Consider the following 16,534-nt stretch of genomic DNA (forward strand, 5'->3'; position numbering starts at 1 on the left):
GCGAGGATTGCTTTATTGGCAGTTATTTCCAGCATACAAACCGGGGTGGGGGGGGGGGGGGGCTATTTTAGATACAAAAATTTTTTTGGAAATAAAGATAGAAAATCTCCCCCTCCCCCACCCGGGCTGGCGTCGCCTCCTGCTGGTCGGCGCAGGGCACGGACCAGCCCCTCCCCGCCCCCTGGCACCTGCCCCAGGGCTCTGTGCACCTACAACGTGGCACGGCCCCCCTGCCCCAGGGCACCACCCTCCGGCCCCGGGGCCCCCGGCACCCACCGGGTGGCACCCACTGAGCCGGGCCCCGTGGCATGGCCCCCGCAGACCCCCCCAGCCCCCGCCCCCCGGGGCACCTCCAGGCAGCGCCCACATGGGGGGCGAATCCAGGCCACGCTGCTCAGGCCCCGTGGGGCAGATCAGAGGTCTCAGGTCCCCCCCACAGGCTGGGGGAGGGGTGTCTGGTCACCCCCAGTCCCCACAGCAGCCCCCCTCCATCAGCCCAGCACCCCCTGCGAACGGGCTTTGATTTGTGCCAGGATCAGGGCAGGCAGGGGGGGAAACTGAGGCAAGGCGAGTCCGTCTGTCCGTCCATCCCTCCCCCCCCCCCCCCGGGCCTGAGCCCCTCCCCCATCTTCACCAGGCTCCACCCCCCCGGCCCCAAACTAAAAATCAAAATAATAAATTAGAGCCAGGGACAAACCCCCCCCCCGCCCCCCCCTTGGCCAAGGGCCCGAGACCCCCCAGGCCAGGCCCAGCCAGGGCTCTGGGCAGGAGACGCTCCAGCTCTGGGTGTTTTTCCCCATGGGGGGGGAAGCTCCCCCCAGAAGATTTAGGGTTAGAATCGCCCCTCCCCCCAGACTCCCCATCTGGGCCACGCTGAGGGACCGGGGGGGGGAGGTCCCAGCACCCCCCAGCAGGTGGCGCTGGGGCACCGTGACACTCCCCCGCTACGGGGTGAAAAGGCCAGAACCAGCCCCCCCCCCCCAGCAGCTCCCTGCAGGGGAGCAATCCCAGCCCCCCACTTTTCCCTCTGCTCAGCCCCCCATAACCTGCCCCCAACCCCCCCCCCCAGGCACGGGGCTGCTGGGCCTCATCCCCGCAGGCCTGACCATTACACTGGGGGGGGGGTTAGCCCTCGTCCCCCCTGGAGCTGGGGGGTGCCCCCATCCAGCCCCCCAAACGTCCAGCCCGGGGCCCCTCCCCTTGCAGCCAGCCAGGGACCCGTTAACCATTTCATCACCGGCGCGGGGGGGGGGGGGGAGGGAGGTTTCTCACCCCCACCTTCCCCTGCAGTTCAGCAGACCCAGCCCCACCTCCGGTGACCAGGACACACACTCAGCCCCCCATCGGGGGTGGGCAGCAGCCCTGGGGGCCCCTCCCCAGCCTGCCCCCCCCTTTGGCAAGGAGGTGACCTATGTCCCGCTGGGGCTGGGGGGTCTCTGTACATCCCCCACCTCTAGCTGGCCCCACAGTCAGTTCCATAGTGGGGGGCTCAGGGAGCCCCGGTGGCTCCCCCCGCCCCCAGCTCACAGCTCGATCTCGAATGTTTTCTGCAGGTCTCCGGCGAAGGGGTTGCCCGGGTCGGCCCCCCCGGGGGGCTTGGCCCCCAGCGCCACCCACTGAGCCTCAAAGGGGTCCGGCTTGGGCCCGGGGCGGGCGGTGGGGGGCGGAGGGGCCAGGGCCCCCGGCTGGCCTGACTCGGGGGCCCAGGGGGCAGCGCTGCCGGACCTGGGTCGGGCCTGGGGGGGAGGGGGCAGCGCGGGGCCCAGCAGAGCAGGGGGGAAGGGGCCAGCCTTGCCCCCCAAGTTCGAGGGCGGCAGCTGGGCGGCGGAGCAAAAGACGTGGGCCACCATCTGGGAGGGGGTGATGCCCACCACGGGGACGCTGGGCGCCGCCAAGGGCCCGGCCGGCGGGTAGGCCCCCACGGGCACGTAGGCCGGCTGCATGTGGGGCGGCAGGAACATGCCCAGGGGGGCGGGCGCGGCGTCGTAGCTCACGGGGTAGGGGGGCAGCGTGGCGGGCAGGGCCGCGGGCACGGCCACCTGCTGGGCCTTGGCCGTCTGGGCCGCCTCCTCCAGCCAGCGCTCGGCCTCCGACGGGGTCCGCCTGTGTCCGGGCTGGAACGGGGCGGCCTGCGGGGGGGCCCCCACCCCGGGCTCGCCCCAGGCCGCCGGCCCTGCGGGCGAGGAGAAAAACCACGTCAGGAGCGCGCCAGCCCCGCGGGGAATGCCAGGGCGCGGCGCGGAGGGCTGGCACCAAGATGCGGCTGCCTCTGGGGTGGAGCGCACGGGCTGGTACCCAGGGACCTCTCGCCCAGAGCAGAGATCGGCTTTCTCTGGGGTGGGGGCACCGGGTGGGTACGGGGCGTGCCCGGGGGTGAGCCCCCGGGGGCCCTGGCACGGGGCCCGTACCTTGGGGGAGCCCCGCGGGGGGGGAGGCGGTGCCGTTGGCGGCCGTGGGGCTGAAGGGGTCGGCGGGTGGGCGGGCGAAGGAGGCGTCGATCTGGCTGCAGAGGGCGCTGATCCCGTCGCTGTCACCGGTCGGGCTCGATTCCAGCTCTGGCACTGGGGGGGGAGCAGAGTTGGGGGGGCAACTCGGAGTGAACACCCCCCCTTCCCGTGTGGCCCCCGGTAATACGCCCCCCCCCGTCTCTTAAGGGGCCGGAATCCAAGATACCAGCTCTAGGGTCCATCTGCCCCACACCCGGTTCCCGTGGCACCTGCTGCCCCCCACACCCAGTTCCCCCATGCCCCCGCGCCCGGCACCCCGAGCCCCAACTCCCCCGCCCCCCAGCCCCGGTGCCCCCCCACCCGGCTCCCCTGCCCCCCAGCCCCCGCGCCCGGCACCCCGAGCCCCAACTCCCCTGCCCCCCAGCCCCGGTGCCCCCCCACCCGGCTCCCCTGCCCCCCAGCCCCCGCGCCCGGCACCCCGAGCCCCTACTCCCCTGCCTCCCTGCCCCGGGGCCCCCCCGCGCGTCTGCCGTTCCGCCCAGCCCCCGCGCCCGGCACCCCGAGCCCCAACTCCCCCGCCCCCCAGCCCCAGTGCCCCCCCACCCGGCTCCCCTGCCCCCCAGCCCCCGCGCCCGGCACCCCGAGCCCCAACTCCCCCGCCCCCCAGCCCCGGTGCCCCCCCGCCCGGCTCACCGGCGCCCCTGGCCTGGAAGTCGCCCTTGCGCTGCAGGGTGGAGGGCAGGTCGCTGAGCCGCAGCGAGAGCTGCCGTTTGAAGGGCGAGTTCTTCTGGCTGAGGGCGGGGAAGCCGCGGAAGGAGCCCTGGCGCACCAGCTGCTCCAGGGGCGCGTGGCGGCGCGGGATGGCGTGCGGGGGGCCCCCCTCCCCCTTCTCCGCCGGCGACGTGGCCCCCTGCGGTGGGGAGACGCTGCCCGGCTGGGCGGGGCCGGGGGGCGCCGAGGGGGCGGCGGCCGGGGCAGCCTCTGCTGGTAGAGGGAGTCGGGGTGAGACCCCCCTTAGTCCTCCTCGCCGCCCCCCCCAGACAGCCCCCTCCCCCGGCACCTGCCCCCCAGCGCCCTCACCCTCCCCCCCCCAGACAGCCCCCTCCCCCGGCACCTGCCCCCCAGCGCCCTCAGCCCCCCCCGGACAGGCCCCTCCCCCGGCACCTGCCCCCCAGCGCCCTCAGCCCCCCCCCCAGGACAGCCCCCTCCCCCGGCACCTGCCCCCCAGCGCCCTCAGCCCCCCCCCAGGACAGACCCCTCCACCGGCACCTGCCCCCCCCCGCCCTCAGCCCCCCCCCAGGACAGCCCCCTCCCCCGGCACCTGCCCCCCATCGCCCTCAGCCCCCCCCCAGGACAGCCCCCTCCCCCGGCACCTGCCCCCCAGCACCCTCAGCCGCCCCCGGACAGCCCCCTCCCCCGGCACCTGCCCCCCAGCGCCCTCAGCCCCCCCCCCCCGGACAGCCCCCTCCCCCCGCACCTGCCCCCCAGTGCCCTCAGCCCCCCCCCAGGATAGCCCCCTCCCCCGGCACAGGACAGGGGGTTGGAGCTGGGCGGGGGGGCGGAGATGGTCAGGAGCCGAGGGTATTGGGGGGTGGGTTCCCGGAGGGGCGGGGGGGCGGAGATGGTCAGGAACCGAGGGCATTGGGGGGTGGGTTCCCGGAGGGGTGGGGGGGAGGAGCTGGGCTGGGGGGCGGAGACGGTCAGGAGCTGAGGGCATTGGGGGGTGGGTTCCCGGAGGGGTGGGGGGGAGGAGCTGGGCGGGGGGGCGGAGATGGTCAGGAGCTGAGGGTATTGGGGGGTGGGTTCCCGGAGAGGTCCGGGGAGGAGCTGGGCGGGGGGGGCGGAGATGGTCAGGAACCGAGGGCATTGGGGGGTGGGTTCCCGGAGGGGCGGGGGGGCGGAGATGGTCAGGAGCCGAGGGCATTGGGGGGTGGGTTCCCGGAGGGGTGGGGGGAGGAGCTGGGCGGGGGGGGCGGAGATGGTCAGGAGCCGAGGGCATTGGGGGGTGGGTTCCCGGAGGGGGGGGGGGGCGGAGATGGTCAGGAGCCGAGGGCATTGGGGGGTGGGTTCCCGGAGGGGTGGCGGGGAGGAGCTGGGCGGGGGGGCGGAGATGGTCAGGAGCCGAGGGTATTGGGGGGTGGGTTCCCGGAGGGGGGGGGGGGGGGAGATGGGCGGGGGGGCGGAGATGGTCAGGAACCGAGGGCATTGGGGGGTGGGTTCCCGGAGGGGTGGGGGGAGGAGCTGGGCGGGGGGGCGGAGATGGTCAGGAGCTGAGGGCATTGGGGGGTGGGTTCCCGGAGGGGCGGGGGGGCGGAGATGGTCAGGAGCTGAGGGTATTGGGGGGTGGGTTCCCGGAGGGGTGGGGGGAGGAGCTGGGCGGGGGGGCGGAGATGGTCAGGAGCTGAGGGCATTGGGGGTGGGGGGACACGGGGGGCGGCTGGAGCTGGGCACTGGCTCGGGGCGCGTCCGTCTCACCTTTCTTCCTGTCCTGGATCTGGCGCAGCACGAGCTGGCGCTGGGCGGGCTGGCTGGCAGCCGGGGCGCGGAAGGAGCCCTCGCGGGCGAAGCTGGTGCGGTTGGCGTCGAAGGAGGCCGTCACCCCACACTCCTTCTCCCGCTTCTGCTTGCGCTCCAGGCAGGCCGCGAAGGCGCAGCCCACGGCGTGGCTCAGGCGCTCGCCCTGCGGGCAGGGGGCAGAGCTGGGTCAGGGGGTGCCAGGCGAGCGCGCAGGGACACGAGCAGCCTTCGCACGGGCTGCGCGCACGGGGAGCCAGCTGGGCGAGTGCACGAGTGGGTGCGGGAGACCCAGCGAGCGAGGGGGTGCAGAGAGGCTGCCTGTGCAAGGGGTGTGTGTGTGTGAGCACCAGCGTGCAAGTGAGCGGGCAGATGAGGCGGGCATGCCAGGGGCATCCCGCGGGCCAGGTGGGAGAGGCGGGCATGCCAGGTGCAGCACACGGGCGAGGTGGGTGTGCCAGGGGCAGCACGTGGGCGAGGGTACGAGGCATGCTAGGAGCAGCGGCCTGGCAGGCGGGCTCGGTGCAGCATGCAGGTGCGGCGGGCAAGGGTGCGAGGTGTGCGGGGCATGCCAGGTGCAGCACGCGGGCGAGGGTGCGAAGCAGGCGAGGTGCAGTGTGTGCAAGGCGTGCAGGGCGTGGCAGACTCAGCACACGTGCAAGGTGTGCGTGCGAGGCATGCAGGGCGTGGCAGGTTCAGCACACGTGCGAGGCGTGCAGGGCATGGCAGACTCAGCACACGTGCAAGGCGTGCGTGCGAGGCATGCAGGGCATGGCAGGCTCAGCACACGTGCAAGGCGTGCGTGCGAGGCATGCAGGGCATGGCAGGCTCAGCACACATGTGCGGCGTGCGTGGGAGGCGTGCAGGGCATGGCAGACTCAGCACACGTGCGAGGCGTGCAGGGCATGGCAGACTCAGCACACGTGCGAGGCGTGCGTGCGAGGCGTGCACACACCCGGGGGGCCACGCACCGAGTCCTTGAGGGCCAGGAAGCAGTGGCAGATCCAGCGGCGGGTGGTGCCGTCGCGGCAGATGTAGGAAAAGGCCTTGTCGAAGTTGCGGTCGGGGGCGCAGAACGAAACCTTCTCAATGGTCTGGTCCACGATGAGATCCTGGGGGGCGGAGGGGGGGGCATGAGATGGGGGGGCGCATCCCCCCCGCCTCAGCCCAGGGGGACACTCTGCACGGCCGCAGGGCTCCCCCTGAGTCCATGTGGGGTGGGGGGATGGCAGGACCCCCCCCGGCTCCCCACTGCCCCATAACCCCCCCAGCCGTGCCCCCCACAATCCCCAGTCCCTCCCCCCGCCCCCCCCCCCGTACCTTTGTTTTCTCGTCCACGACCCGCAGCCCATCGGCCGACACCCACAGAACCGACTTCACCGACTTGCGCCCGCTCTGCAATTGGGGGGGTGTCAGTGGGGGACAGTAGAACCCCCCCAGCCCCCCCCTCGCTCCTGAGCCCCCTGCCCCACGGCTGGGGGGCACCAGTTCAGAGACTCTAGGAATCTCTCAGCCCCCCGGGGCTAGCGGGGAGGTAATGGGGGGATGGTGGGTGGCTGGGGGGTGCTGGGGAACTCGGGGTGGAGAAGGGGGTTGAAGGAGGAGGTGCTGGGGGGGTCCCCAGGGGGAGGCACCAGGGGCATCTGGCCCAGATCTGCCCCCCCCCATGCCAGCTGCACTCACCGTTTTCAGCTTCTTCACGGCCTCTTCACACACGTGCATCCCCCGCGACTCCTCCACCTCCACGTGGCCCAGGTACTGCGGGGGGCAGAGGTCAGAGCCAGGCCCCCAGGCAAGATCCCAGCGCCCCACCACCCACCATGCCCAGCGCCCACCCCGGTGCAGGACTCCTGGGTTCCCTGCAGGGAGGGGTAGGAGCTGAGCAGGCCCATGTGTGTGGGATGGGGGGGTGCAAATCCTGGGCACACGTGTGTGCATCACAGGGAAGTTACTGCAAACATGGGCGTGCAAGCCAAGCGTGCAACCCCCAGCCCAAGTGTGCCCACTGGCCCACGTGTGCGAGGCAAGCGTGCACACTCCGCCCTGTGAGAGCAGGTTGGGCAACCCCCTAGATCGAGTGTGCCCCAACCCACGTGTGCCAAGCGTGCAACCCCACAGCCTGTGTGAGCCGAGTGTGTAAACCTCTGGCCCACGCGTGCCCATGGACCTGTGTGCACCCTGCTGAGCCAAGCCTGTGCATGACACTGGGCACCTGTAAGATGCTAGTGCACAGGTGTGCGAGCGGAGGATGTGCCAGACGTGCCAGCCCGTGGGACTCACCCGTTCTCGTGCCAACGTGCGTGAGCCCCCCCCCCCCGTCTGACTCACCCGCACGGGGAAGCTGCACTTGCCCCGGCGCACGGCCTCCTCGTCCGCCTGCCACTGGTGGGGCCGGCTGGCCTCGGGCACGTAGGCCGGCTTCTTCCGCCGCAGGCTCTGCCGCAGCTTGTTCATCGCGCCGCCGCCGCCGGGGCCTGGGGGGACACGGGGGTGAGCTCCGGGCCCCCCCGCAAACATGCCCGGGGCCAGGACGCCTGGGTTCTCTCCCAGCCCTGGGAGGGGAGTGGGGGCTGGTGGTTAGAGCAGGGGGGTTGGGGGCCAGGACTCCTGGGTTCTATCCCAGCTCTGGGAGGGGAGTGGGGTCTGGTGGTTAGAGCAGGAGGGGCTGGGAGCCGGGACTCCTGGGTTCTGTCCCAGCTCTGGGAGGGGAGTGGGGTCTAGTGGTTAGAGCAGGGGGCTGGGAGCCAGGACTCCTGGGTTCTATCCCTGCTCTGGGAGGGGAGTGGGGTCTAGTGGTTAGAGCAGGGGGCTGGGAGCCGGGACTGCCACCAGGAGTTCCCTGTGTGGACAGACACAAGGACCATTTTCAGGGTGGGGGCAGGGGTGTCTCTGCCCAGCCAGCCCTAGCCCATGGCTGCTCTGGGGAAGGGGCACCCCATCTCCGGGGTCCCCCCAGTTCACACAAGCTGCCTCCTCAGCCTGGGAGACACTCACCCCCTCCATGCCCGAGCCGGGCTCCCCGCACTCGTCAGGCAGCCCCCGGCGCCCCGAAACGGAGCGAGGTTCAGTGTGCGCCCGAGGGGGGGCTGTGGGCCCCCTGTGCCGAGCTGGCCTGGGCCCCACACAAGCCCCCCAGCTCCTAACAAGGGGCACAAAAGGGGCCCAGATGGAGCCCCCCCCCCGAAACCAGCATCAAACCAACTCTGCCCTGGGGCGGGGGCCTGAACCCCCCCAAAGCAAACTGGCAGTGGGAGGGGGGCTCTTTGGGGGCTGTGAGGGGCGGGGTCAGGCCTGGGGGGGGAGTGGGGAAGATGGGGGGAAGGGCAAGGGCCGGGCTGGGTTTGGGGGGGTGAAGTGCTGGGGGAGGGGCCAGGATTGTGATGGGGGGGAAGGGGCTGCGGGGGAGGGGCCAGGCCGCATTGGGGCCCCAGACAACCGAGCGGCAGCCAGAACAAAAGGCCGCGGTGGGGGGGGGCAGCCCCATGGTAACACCCCCCCACCCCCAAGGGAGGCAGCTGCCCCCAGTCAGCACCGGGCTCCGACAGCTGGTCCCCCCCCCCCACAGCACCAGCTGGAGCCGGGTCGGGAGGTCGGGCCGGGCAAACATTTGGCCAAGGGGGTTTGTTTCCTCAGCTGCTCCCCCCCCCCCCGCTGCCCAGCCCCCAACCCCCCTGCACGCCCGAACTCCTCCCCCTCAACACCCCCCGAGCGTGGGGCTGGGATTCCCCGGGGGGGCTGGGAGCTGGGGTCTTGAGCCCTTGGGGGGGGCACCCCCCCAGCAGGCTAAGGGAACGGGGGGGGGTCTCTTCCGGGGGGAAGTCAAGCGCAGGGCGAATTGGCCTGGGGGTCGGGGCCTGGCTCAGACAAGCCACCAGGCTGGACGGTGTCTGGGCCGGGGGGGGAACTGCGGGGGGGACGGACGGGAACCTAGAGAGAATCAAATCGATAACAGGCCGGCCCCCAGAGCCCCCCCAATGCCAGACCGGCCCCCGGAGCCCCCCCAATGCCAGACCGGCCCCCGGAGCCCCCCAGTGACAGGCCGGCCCCCAGAGCCCCCCCAATGCCAGACCGGCCCCCAGAGCCCCCCAGTGACAGGCCGGCCCCCAGAGCCCCCCAGTGACAGGCCGGCCCCCGGAGCCCCCCAGTGACAGGCCGGCCCCCGGAGCCCTGAGACCCCCAGTGACAGACCGGCCCCCGGAGCCCCCCCAATGCCAGACCGGCCCCCGGAGCCCCCCAATGCCAGACCGGCCCCCGGAGCCCCCCCAATGCCAGACTGGCCCCCGGAGCCCCCCAGTGACAGGCCGGCCCCCAGAGCCCCCCCAATGCCAGACCGGCCCCCTGAGCCCCCCCATGCCAGACCGGCCCCCGGAGCCCCCCCAATGCCAGACCGGCCCCCAGAGACCCCCAGTGACAGGCTGGCCCCCGGAGCCCCCCCAATGCCAGACCGGCCCCCGGAGCCCCCCCATGCCAGACCGGCCCCCGGAGCCCCCCCATGCCAGGCCGGCCCCCGGAGCCCCCCAGTGACAGGCCGGCCCCCGGAGCCCCCCAGTGACAGGCCGGCCCCCAGAGACCCCCAGTGACAGGCCGGCCCCCGGAGCCCAGAGACCCCCAATGCCAGACCGGCCCCCGGAGCCCCCCCAATGCCAGACCGGCCCCCGGAGCCCCCCAATGCCAGACCGGCCCCCGGAGCCCCCCCAATGGCAGACCAGCCCCCAGAGGCCCCCAGTGACAGACCGGCCCCCGGAGCCCCCCAATGACAGACTGGAGCCCAGAGACCCCCCAATGCCAGACCGGCCCCCGGAGCCCCCCAATGACAGACTGGAGCCCAGAGACCCCCCACTGACAGACCGGCCCCCGGAGCCCAGAGACCCCCAATGACAGACCGGCCCCCGGAGCCCCCCAATGACAGACCGGCCCCCGGAGCCCAGAGACCCCCAATGACAGACCGGCCCCCGGAGCTCCCCCAATGACAGACCGGCCCCCGGAGCCCAGAGACCCCCAATGACAGACCGGCCCCCGGAGCCCCCCCACTGACAGACCGGCCCCCGGAGCCCAGAGACCCCCAGTGACAGACCGGCCCCCGGAGCTCCCCCAATGACAGACCGGCCCCCGGAGCCCCCCAATGACAGACCGGCCCCCGGAGTCCGAAGACCCCCAGTGACAGACCGGCCCCTGAGCCCCCCCAATGACAGACCGGCCCCCGGAGCCCCCCAATGACAGCCCGGCCCCCCGAGCCCCCCCAATGACAGACCGGCCCCCGGAGCCCGAAGACCCCCAGTGACAGACCGGCCCCCGGAGCCCCCCCAATGCCAGACCGGCCCCCTGAAGGGCTGAGCTCCCCAGAGCTCAGGCCAGGTCTGGGAGGGGGATATAAATATTCCCCCCCCCCCCCGCTGGGGCTGGCAGTGCCCAGTCGGTGCCCGGCTCCCAGCCCTGCAGGAAGTGGGGGAGGAGTTGGGGGGTCCCTGCCCCGACTGCTCCCACGGAGCAGAGCCAAGCGGGCGTCTCTCCCAGGGAGCCGCGTGGCACAGCCACGGGCGCTGGGCCCCACTCCGGGGACACCAGAACCCCCCCCCCCCGCCCCTCATGCACCCCAGTGCCGGGGGCGGCCTGCAGGGACCCCAGGGCAGAGCCGAGCGCAGGGACCTGCTCCGGCCTGGGACGCAGCCCTGCCCGTGGGGACAGCTCCAGGGGGCTCCGAGGGCCGGTTCCCCTCCTTGATCTGCTCCAGATGTGGCCACGCAGGGTGGGCTGGGCGGAGCTGCATTTCTTTGGGCACCTGCCAGGGCCCAAGACAGCTTCGGGCCAAAGCTCCTGACCCACTGGGGGGGGGGGGCTATGCCACTCACAGGGAAACTGAGTCACAGGACGTGGCCGACCCCACGATGACTCATCGACAGCCTGGAATAGAACCCGAGAGTCCTGACTCTCTCCCCCCACAACCAATGGACCCCACTCCCCCCGCCCCAAGGCTGGGGGAGAACCCAGGAGTCCTGGCTCCCAGCGCCCCCCGCTCTACCCACTAGCCTCCCCTGCCCCCCAGAGCCGGGGAGAACCCAGGAGTCCTGCTGTTCCCCTTTGGCTGGAGGCTCCGGCAGCAGCTGGCCTCCGACGTGGCTCGAGCGGATGCTCATAATTCCAGATCGTTTCCCAACTTCCTGTCGGCTCCCGGACGGCGTCTGGGACCCCTTGAGCTCAGCCAGGTCGGCCCTGGGGAACTCAGCGGCTGTCTCTGCCAGGGGCCGGGGAACATGGGCGCTTCCTGCAGGCCCCCCCCACGGCGAGCTCCCCACCCTGCCCCAGCAGCCCCACTGCCAACCGTCTGCCCCAGGACCCTGTTCCTGAACTCCAGGAAAAACCCCAAAGCCCATCCCCGCCCCCTCGGCTGGGCTCCACGGGGGGGGGGGGACCCGGCAGGGAGCCAGGGATTCGCACCCCATCTGCATAGGGAAACTAAGGCACAGAGCAATCACAGCGGCCCGAGTTGAGCACTGCAGAAGCAGCAGAGGATTCTGCTAGTTCACCCGGGGGGATGTCCGACGTCCGTACAGACGAGACAGGATGAATCGCAGCCGTCTCTGGGGTGGGGCGGGGGGACCGGTTAGCCAGGAACCCGGCGCGAGATGCAGCCGTCTCTGGGGCGGGGGGACCGGTTAGCCAGGAACCCGGCGCGAGATGCAGCCGTCTCTGGGGCGGGGCGGGGGGACCCGTTAGCCAGGAACCCGGCGCGAGATGCAGCCGTCTCTGGGGCGGGGCGGGGGGACCCGTTAGCCAGGAACCCGGCGCGAGATGCAGCCGTCTCTGGGGTGGGGCGGGGGGACCCGTTAGCCAGGAACCCGGCGCGAGATGCAGCCGTCTCTGGGGAGGGGCGGGGGGACCCGTTAGCCAGGAACCCGGCGCGAGATGCAGCCGTCTCTGGGGAGGGGCGGGGGGACCGGTTAGCCAGGAACCCGGCCCCGAGATGCAGCCGTCTCTGGGGAGGGGCGGGGGGACCCGTTAGCCAGGAACCCGGCGCGAGATGCAGCCGTCTCTGGGGTGGGGCGGGGGGACCCGTTAGCCAGGAACCCGGCGCGAGATGCAGCCGTCTCTGGGGAGGGGCGGGGGGACCCGTTAGCCAGGAACCCGGCGCGAGATGCAGCCGTCTCTGGGGCGGGGCGGGGGGACCGGTTAGCCAGGAACCCGGCGCGAGATGCAGCCGTCTCTGGGGCGGGGCGGGGGGACTGGTTAGCCAGGGACCCGGCCCCGAGATGCAGCCGTCTCTGGGGTGGGGCGGGGGGACCCGATAGCCAGGAACCCGGCGCGAGATGCAGCCGTCTCTGGGGTGGGGCGGGGGGACCGGTTAGCCAGGAACCCGGCGCGAGATGCAGCCGTCTCTGGGGCGGGGCGGGGGAACCGTTAGCCAGGAACCCGGCGCGGGATGCAGCCGTCTCTGGGGTGGGGCGGGGGGACCGGTTAGCCAGGAACCCGGCGCGAGATGCAGCCGTCTCTGGGGTGGGGCGGGGGGACCGGTTAGCCAGGAACCCGGCGCGAGATGCAGCCGTCTCTGGGGCGGGGCGGGGGGACCGGTTAGCCAGGAACCCGGCGCGAGATGCAGCCGTCTCTGGGGCGGGGCAGTTGTTTACGCAGGGAGCTCTCCCCTGCTGTTCCAGGCGTGGCAAGGACCAAGCTCCACAATGTGTTCGGACTGCACAGAAACACGACCCTCCTAACGTTCCCTCAAAGCACTTCCCAGACGTCACCCCTGCTCCGCGACCAGAGAACGGAGACCTGGCAACCACTCATCCCTGAGCCCTTCATGTGGAGCACCAGGGAGCGAACCCAGGAGTCCGGACGCCTGGGCCCCGCCGTGCCGGGGAGCGAACCCAGGCGTCCGGACGCCTGGGCCCCGCCGCGCCGGGGAGCGGACCCAGGAGTCCGGACGCCTGGGCCCCCGCCGCGCCGGGGAGCGTACCCCGGCGTCCGGACGCCTGGGCCCCCGCCGCGCCGGGGAGCGGACCCAGGAGTCCGGACGCCTGGGCCCCCGCCGCGCCGGGGAGCGGACCCAGGAGTCCGGACGCCTGGGCCCCGCCGCGCCGGGGAGCGGACCCAGGAGTCCGGACGCCTGGGCCCCCGCCCCCCCGGGGCGCGGACCCAGGAGTCCGGACGCCTGGGCCCCCGCCGCGCCGGGGAGCGGACCCAGGAGTCCGGACGCCTGGGCCCCCGCCGCGCCGGGGAGCGGACCCAGGAGTCCGGACGCCTGGGCCCCCGCCGCGCCGGGGAGAGCGCCCAGGAGTCCGGACGCGTAGGCCCGCGCCGCGGCGGGGAGCGGACCCAGGAGTCCGGACGCCTGGGCCCCCGCCGCGCCGGGGAGCTGCCCCAGGAGTCCGGACGCCTGGGCCCCCGCCGCGCCGGGGAGCGGACCCAGGAGTCCGGACGCCTGGGCCCCCGCCGCGCCGGGGAGCGGACCCAGGAGTCCGGACGCCTGGGCCCCCGCCGCGCCGGGGAGCGGACCCAGGAGTCCGGACGCCTGGGCCCCCGCCGCGCCGGGGAGCGGACCCAGGAGTCCGGACGCCTGGGCCCCCGCCGCGCCGGGGAGCGGACCCAGGAGTCCGGACGCCTGGGCCCCCCACCGACCCGCCTTCCCAGAGCTGAGGTAGAGCCCAAGGCCCCACTGCCCGCCGCAGCCAGCCCCTCCCCAGAGCCAGACGCAGACCCGGGGGCCCAGGCAGCCAGGCCTTTCCCCACGGCGGGGGAATAATTCGAACCGCAGCAGCCGAACGGTAAGTGATGCTGGGCACAGGCCTCCCACGAGCAGCCTGGCAGACACTAGGCTGCAAAATAAACCCCCATCGGCTCCCCTGCCCCCTTCCCTGGGTCCTGAGTCACTGGGCATCCAGGGGCCGCGTGATTAAGGCAAGCGGGGAGGGGGGGGGTGTCTTTTGATCATTGCCTGGGATACGCCACATCCTCGCGTCCCCAGCAAAATCTGTCACATCCCCAGGCCGGCTGCAGCCGCCACCTGTTCCCAGAGCAAACGCGCCCCAGCCTGGGAATTACGGGGCAAGGAGCCAGAGATCAGAGGGGTCAGGGAAGGGGGGTTGCACTGGGGAGAGCCCCCTTGGTTTGGGTGCGACGGGGCTGGCACACCCCGCGAGAGCTCGGTCACCACCAGACGTGGTGGCACCCCCCAAGAAGTAGCTGTTTTCAGGGGAGGGCGTATCGGCCCCTTCCCCATCCACAGACAGGCCCACGCAAGCAGCTCCCCTGTGTGCCAGGCTCCCCCGGCCGTTCTGGGGTGGCCTGAGGTCCCCCGGTTTGTCCACACTCCCTGGTCTCCGGTGTCTGAAAGAAACCGCCCCAGGCGGGTAACCGGCGCCAACCTCGGGTGGTTTCTTTGCAGCCGAAGGGGGCACCAGGGCACGGCCGTGGGGAGACCCTAAACCCGTTCTCCTGGACGCCAGCTCCTCTGTCCGCACCCGCCTGAGACGCGCGACCCCCCCGCAATGGACAGCGTCACGTCTCGCCCTCCGACTCCGATCCAGAACCCGGGGCCCAGCCCGCACGGGGCCGGGCCAAGGGGCGCCCCAGGGTGCCCGATCCCGCCAGCGGGGTCTGGATCGATCGCCCAGCCCGCGCCATCTGCCAGCGCTCAGCCCCCCCCCGCCGCTGCCTCTGGTCTCCAAGGCCCCGAACCACAGTCCTGCCAGATCTGCAAAACGCTAGAAAAATAAATGACACATTCCCCCCCCCGCGGCTCCCTCCTTACTTCTGAGGGGGGGGAGAAATTTCCCTTTACCCAGCACCGACGCCCCCCCACTCCAGCTCTGCAAAAATCCATCAACTCCCCCATCCCGAGCCGAGGCCCAGACCCCCCCGTTCCCACAGGTCATGGGAAGGAGCGACCCAAACGCCCTGGGGGGCGGAGGGGGGGGCACAGACCCCGCTCTCATGGATGTGGCTTTGGAGAAAATAATCGGGGGGGGGGGCAGGCCCACAGCCCAGGCCTCAGTAGGTCACTTCCCCTCCCCGACCCGGCACCAGCGCTGGGGGGGGGGGGATCCCAGAACTCACCCCCCCCCCCAGCATGCTGCAGACCGCAGGCCAATAACCCATCCGGTCTGGCCCCCCCCCAGAGATGCAGGAAGGGGCGGGGGGGTCCCGCTCTGCCGCCACTCGGGGAGGGGGGGGGCCGGGGTTTCGGAGCGGAGCCCCCCCCCCGCTCCGGGACAGGTTTGCAGGGGGGGGGCAGATGCAACGTGCACCAGGCGGGGGGGGGATCGGGGCCCGGCCCCCCCTCACCCGGGCCCCCCTTACCCGGGCGCTCCAGGCTCCGCAGGCACCGAGCGGCCCCCCCGGCCGCCCCCGGCTCCGGCCCCGGCCCCTGGTTACAGTGTCGCACGCACGCGCCGCGGCCGCCTCCTCCCCGGGAGCATTCCAGCCGCTGGCCACGCCCCTGCCTCATCAATATGCAAATGAGCGACGCGCTCGGCCGCGCCCCCCCGTGCGCGAGGTCTCACGACCCCGCCCCCTACCTTGGCCACCCCTTTCCCAGCGCCTCTCAGCTCCCTTCCCATTGGCTGTGGGGTCATGAATATGCAAATAGACGCTGCATTGACCACCACTCCCTCCTTCCTTCCCGTTATTTACAAACGGCCTCAGCCCCCACCCCGGCTCTCTTCCTATTGGCCTCTAGGCTCATTAATATGCAAATAAGCCTACACCGTCCTAACCTCCTTTTTATCGGTGCAAGAGTCGCTCAGCCTGCTCCCATTGGCCCCCAGACTCATGCATATGCAAATACACTCCCATCCCTTGACAGGCACAAGGGTTGGCCCCCAGACCGGGCCCGGGGCTCAGAGGCGGGGGGTGGGGGGGCCCCTTTAGCCCTTGGCCACCTTCCTCCAGAGAACGGACCCCCCGACCGGATCCATCACTGCCCCCACCCCGTCTCACCCTGAGCTATTGATGCCCCTGACCAGAGCAAGTGGGAGATGCCCCCCCCCCCCGGGCCCCTTAGCCCCCCAGAGCTGGGCACGGTTGCCCCCCCTGTTGTGTTGCCCGCAGAGACAAGCCCCACCTCGGGGTGCTGCCAGCGTGGATGGGAACCCAGCCCCACGGCCCCGGCGAAGGTGGGATGAGCCGCCCCCAGGAGGGTCTTGTCCCGACCCCGTGGCCGCGTCAGGCCGGGCCCCCGGTGCTGCTAGTGGCGCCATTTGTACCGGATGGGGCGGCTTTGTGTGTGTGGACGCCCTTAAATCGGTTCAGACCCGACAGACGGCGGCAGAGCACGGGCTAGGCGGAGCCACATGCGGCCACCAGCGAGGTCCATCCGCTGCCCCATCTCTGGCTGGGCCCCCCGGTGCCAGGGTTTTAACTCTGGGGCACCCTGTTCCGATCCCGGCCCGGCCCCGTGCCCTGCCTGGGCCACGCCAAGGGGCTGAGGTTGAGCCGGAGCGAGCAGCCAGCACCAGCGGCACCTGCCTCCGCGCCACGCCCGGGCTCTGACCCCGCAGGCCGGCCCTCGGCGGCTCCCAGCTTCCTCTGCTGCTTTGCAGCCCGGCCAGAGCCCGGCCTTCGGGGGGGGGGGGGGGGGG

At 72.4% G+C, this 16,534-nt stretch overlaps 1 protein-coding gene across 3 annotated transcripts; it reads right to left on the reverse strand.

The window, feature by feature from the left end:
• Nucleotides 1-726: 726 nt before the first annotated feature.
• On the reverse strand, nt 727-15,368 carry NUMBL (NUMB like endocytic adaptor protein). Of its 3 annotated transcripts, none has more exons than XM_044987924.1 (9): nt 15,255-15,368; nt 7,290-7,435; nt 6,645-6,719; nt 6,282-6,356; nt 5,933-6,073; nt 4,923-5,127; nt 3,141-3,428; nt 2,409-2,561; nt 732-2,173 (listed from the first exon to the last, which is right to left on the reverse strand). In XM_044987924.1, the coding sequence occupies exons 2-9, from the start codon at nt 7,413-7,415 to the stop codon at nt 1,524-1,526; spliced, it is 1,713 nt and encodes a 570-aa protein (XP_044843859.1). In that variant the 5' UTR covers nt 7,416-7,435; nt 15,255-15,368; the 3' UTR covers nt 732-1,523. The 3 variants fall into 3 exon arrangements, with proteins under 3 accessions (XP_044843860.1, XP_044843859.1, XP_044843857.1); XM_044987922.1 differs by having other exon boundaries at nt 3,141-3,431; XM_044987925.1 differs by lacking the exon at nt 6,282-6,356 and having other exon boundaries at nt 727-2,173; nt 3,141-3,431.
• Between the last annotated feature and the right edge of the window lie 1,166 nt (nt 15,369-16,534).

This window comes from Mauremys mutica, chromosome 15, assembly GCF_020497125.1.
Source record: "Mauremys mutica isolate MM-2020 ecotype Southern chromosome 15, ASM2049712v1, whole genome shotgun sequence".
NCBI lineage: Eukaryota > Metazoa > Chordata > Testudines > Geoemydidae > Mauremys > Mauremys mutica.

Excerpts from the sequence above, each read along its gene's own strand:
- NUMBL (XM_044987922.1), bottom strand. The coding sequence starts at position 7,415 with ATGAACAAGCTGCGGCAGAGCCTGCGGCGGAAGAAGCCGGCCTACGTG. Across the intron at positions 6,074-6,281 it reads TCGTGGACGAGAAAACAAAG|GATCTCATCGTGGACCAGAC; the intron begins GTACGGGGGGGG and ends TCCGCCCCCCAG. Across the intron at positions 5,128-5,932 it reads TCCTGGCCCTCAAGGACTCG|GGCGAGCGCCTGAGCCACGC; the intron begins GTGCGTGGCCCC and ends CCCTGCCCGCAG.